This window comes from Monoraphidium neglectum, assembly GCF_000611645.1.
Source record: "Monoraphidium neglectum strain SAG 48.87 unplaced genomic scaffold scaffold00955, whole genome shotgun sequence".
Taxonomy (NCBI): domain Eukaryota; kingdom Viridiplantae; phylum Chlorophyta; class Chlorophyceae; order Sphaeropleales; family Selenastraceae; genus Monoraphidium; species Monoraphidium neglectum.
In genome coordinates, this window is record NW_014012673.1 from 12,068 (window position 1) to 14,183 (window position 2,116).

The 2,116-nt window shown below is 62.7% G+C and overlaps 1 protein-coding gene across 1 annotated transcript in view; it reads left to right on the forward strand.

Moving 5' to 3' along the window:
• Positions 1–272: 272 nt before the first annotated feature.
• The window catches only part of MNEG_6071 (3-ketoacyl-CoA synthase 4), a gene marked incomplete at both ends in the record, with an annotated part of 2,850 nt that continues 1,006 nt past the window's right edge, over positions 273–2,116 (forward strand). Inside the window, 5 exons of the mRNA XM_014045456.1 lie at positions 273–330; positions 572–678; positions 1,116–1,224; positions 1,493–1,607; positions 1,857–1,908. Coding sequence (XP_013900910.1) covers positions 273–330; positions 572–678; positions 1,116–1,224; positions 1,493–1,607; positions 1,857–1,908 — 441 coding nt within the window. The remainder of the gene's footprint in view (positions 331–571; positions 679–1,115; positions 1,225–1,492; positions 1,608–1,856; positions 1,909–2,116) is intronic.

Consider the following 2,116-nt stretch of genomic DNA (forward strand, 5'->3'; position numbering starts at 1 on the left):
CCGCCAGTCCGCGCTCGCCTGCCATGGGGATGCATGACGGGACGCTTTACAAAACTCATCCTTATCTTATGCGGCCCGCAGCTAATCGCTGCGCGCTGCGCCATGGTGGTTTCTTGCAGGGCAGGCGTGGCCCCTTTGCATTTCAACGTACACTGTGCACACATGCACACACACACACACACACACACACACACTCACACGCTCTGACACGCACATGCACAACTCACTTATGCAGGCGCGCCAAGTACAGCCTGCAGACCGTGGTGCGCACCATGGTGGCCAAGGATGACGAGGCGTTCCACTGCGTCTACCAGATGGAGGACGCCAGCGGTGAGTGCGCGACGCCAGAGGGGCAGTCATGCAGATTCAAACAGGCAGCTCGGGTCGGGGCTCGTCGACTGCAATGCGAATGGCCGGCCCCGGCCATGCACGATTGCGGGCTGGGGTGTTGGGGCGGGAGCGGCGGGGTCCGCCATGCTGGACAGGCGGGCCGTGCACTCCTCGAAGGACAGCTGAACATGCTCCTCTGAAAACTGCACCATGCCGCGTCGTCTCACATCCACACCCGCAGGCATCCGCGGCGTGCGCCTGGCCAAGGAGTTGATGGCGGTCGCGGGCCGCACCCTCAAGCAGAACATGACCACCCTGGGGCCCAGGGTGCTGCCCATCTCTGAGAAGGTGGGGGAACGGTTTGCAGCTGGCGGCTGGGTGGCGGCTTCGGCATGCAGGGCGCGGGCCTGGGTTGTTGCGAAGTACGGGTGCGGGCTGTGCGTCATGCAGGTGGACAAGTGTATGTGGGCCACCATGTGGATGTGTGTGTGTGTGTGTGTGTGTGTGTGTACGGACGACGTGTTGTGGGGCGCTCTGACCAAGGCTTGCTTGTTCCAGATGGGCAGATGGAGGCCGCAGGTGCTGCAAACATCCCACCCTCCAACTGTGTGCACCGCTGGAGGCCAGCGCACCCATTTGCCCCTCGTGCTTGCGGTGGTCGACAAACAGCTTGCTGACACCGGGGCTTAATGCCCCCCACGCTCCTCCCCTCTTCCCCTCCTTGACGCCGTTATCACTCGCCACGTGGCCTCCCCCCCGGCCCGACGCACACTATTGCGCCCTAGGTGCTGTTCGCCACCAACATGCTGGCCCGAGCCCTGCTGGGGTCCAAGAAGGTGGCGCCCTACGTGCCGGACTTCACCACCGCGTTCGAGCACATCTGCATCCACACTGGTGGGCACGCAGACTTGGTCTTGCCAGGATCCTTTGCAGGCCGCTGCGTCTCCTCTCACCCCGCCCGTTTCTAGGTCACAGCTCAGCCGCTGGCGAGACCAGATGGCTGATACCGCGAGGCCAGGCGCAGGCGCGCCCTTTTCAGCACCCTCACTCATTTGCAAGACGTCGCTACACAAGCACATGCACATATCCACACACATCCTTGCATACACGTATGCGAACACACACTCACATGCACGTACATTGTGCGCGCGCGCAATGCCAGGTGGCCGGGCCGTCCTGGACACCATGGAGAAGGCCCTCAGGCTGCCCCAGGAGTACATGGAGCCCTCACGCGCGGGCCTGTACCGCTTCGGGAACGTCTCTTCAACGTCCATCTGGTGGGGGCCGCACGTGATGACTGCGACGATGTTTGGTTTAGGCCCATGTTGCCGGCTTCGCGCGTGAGCTTGGGGCTTGCGACACAGGACAGGGGGGGGCGCTCAAGGCTCGTCGCCATCTAGCCAGCCCGCCTGCGTCGCGATCGAGTTTGAACACCCTTGGGTTACAAAAAGTCAACATTTGGCTCTTCCCTTGACCTACTGCGGGCCCCCTCCTGCGGCTCAAATGGCGGCGGGCCATCCCCGCAGGTACGTCTTGGCCTTCATCGAGAGCTACCGCGGCGTCCGCAAGGGCGACAAGGTGGGGTCCCGGATTCCGAGGTTGGCGAGCCGATCACCAACCATTGGATCGATTCGATCTCATCTCATTGGGTCTGAGCTGAGACGGCAACACGGATTGGAGCGGCCGCTCACCTTGCTTCCAGACGGCACTCATGCGCGTGCGCGCGCACACACACTCACACGCGCACACACACACACACACACACACACACACACACACACACACA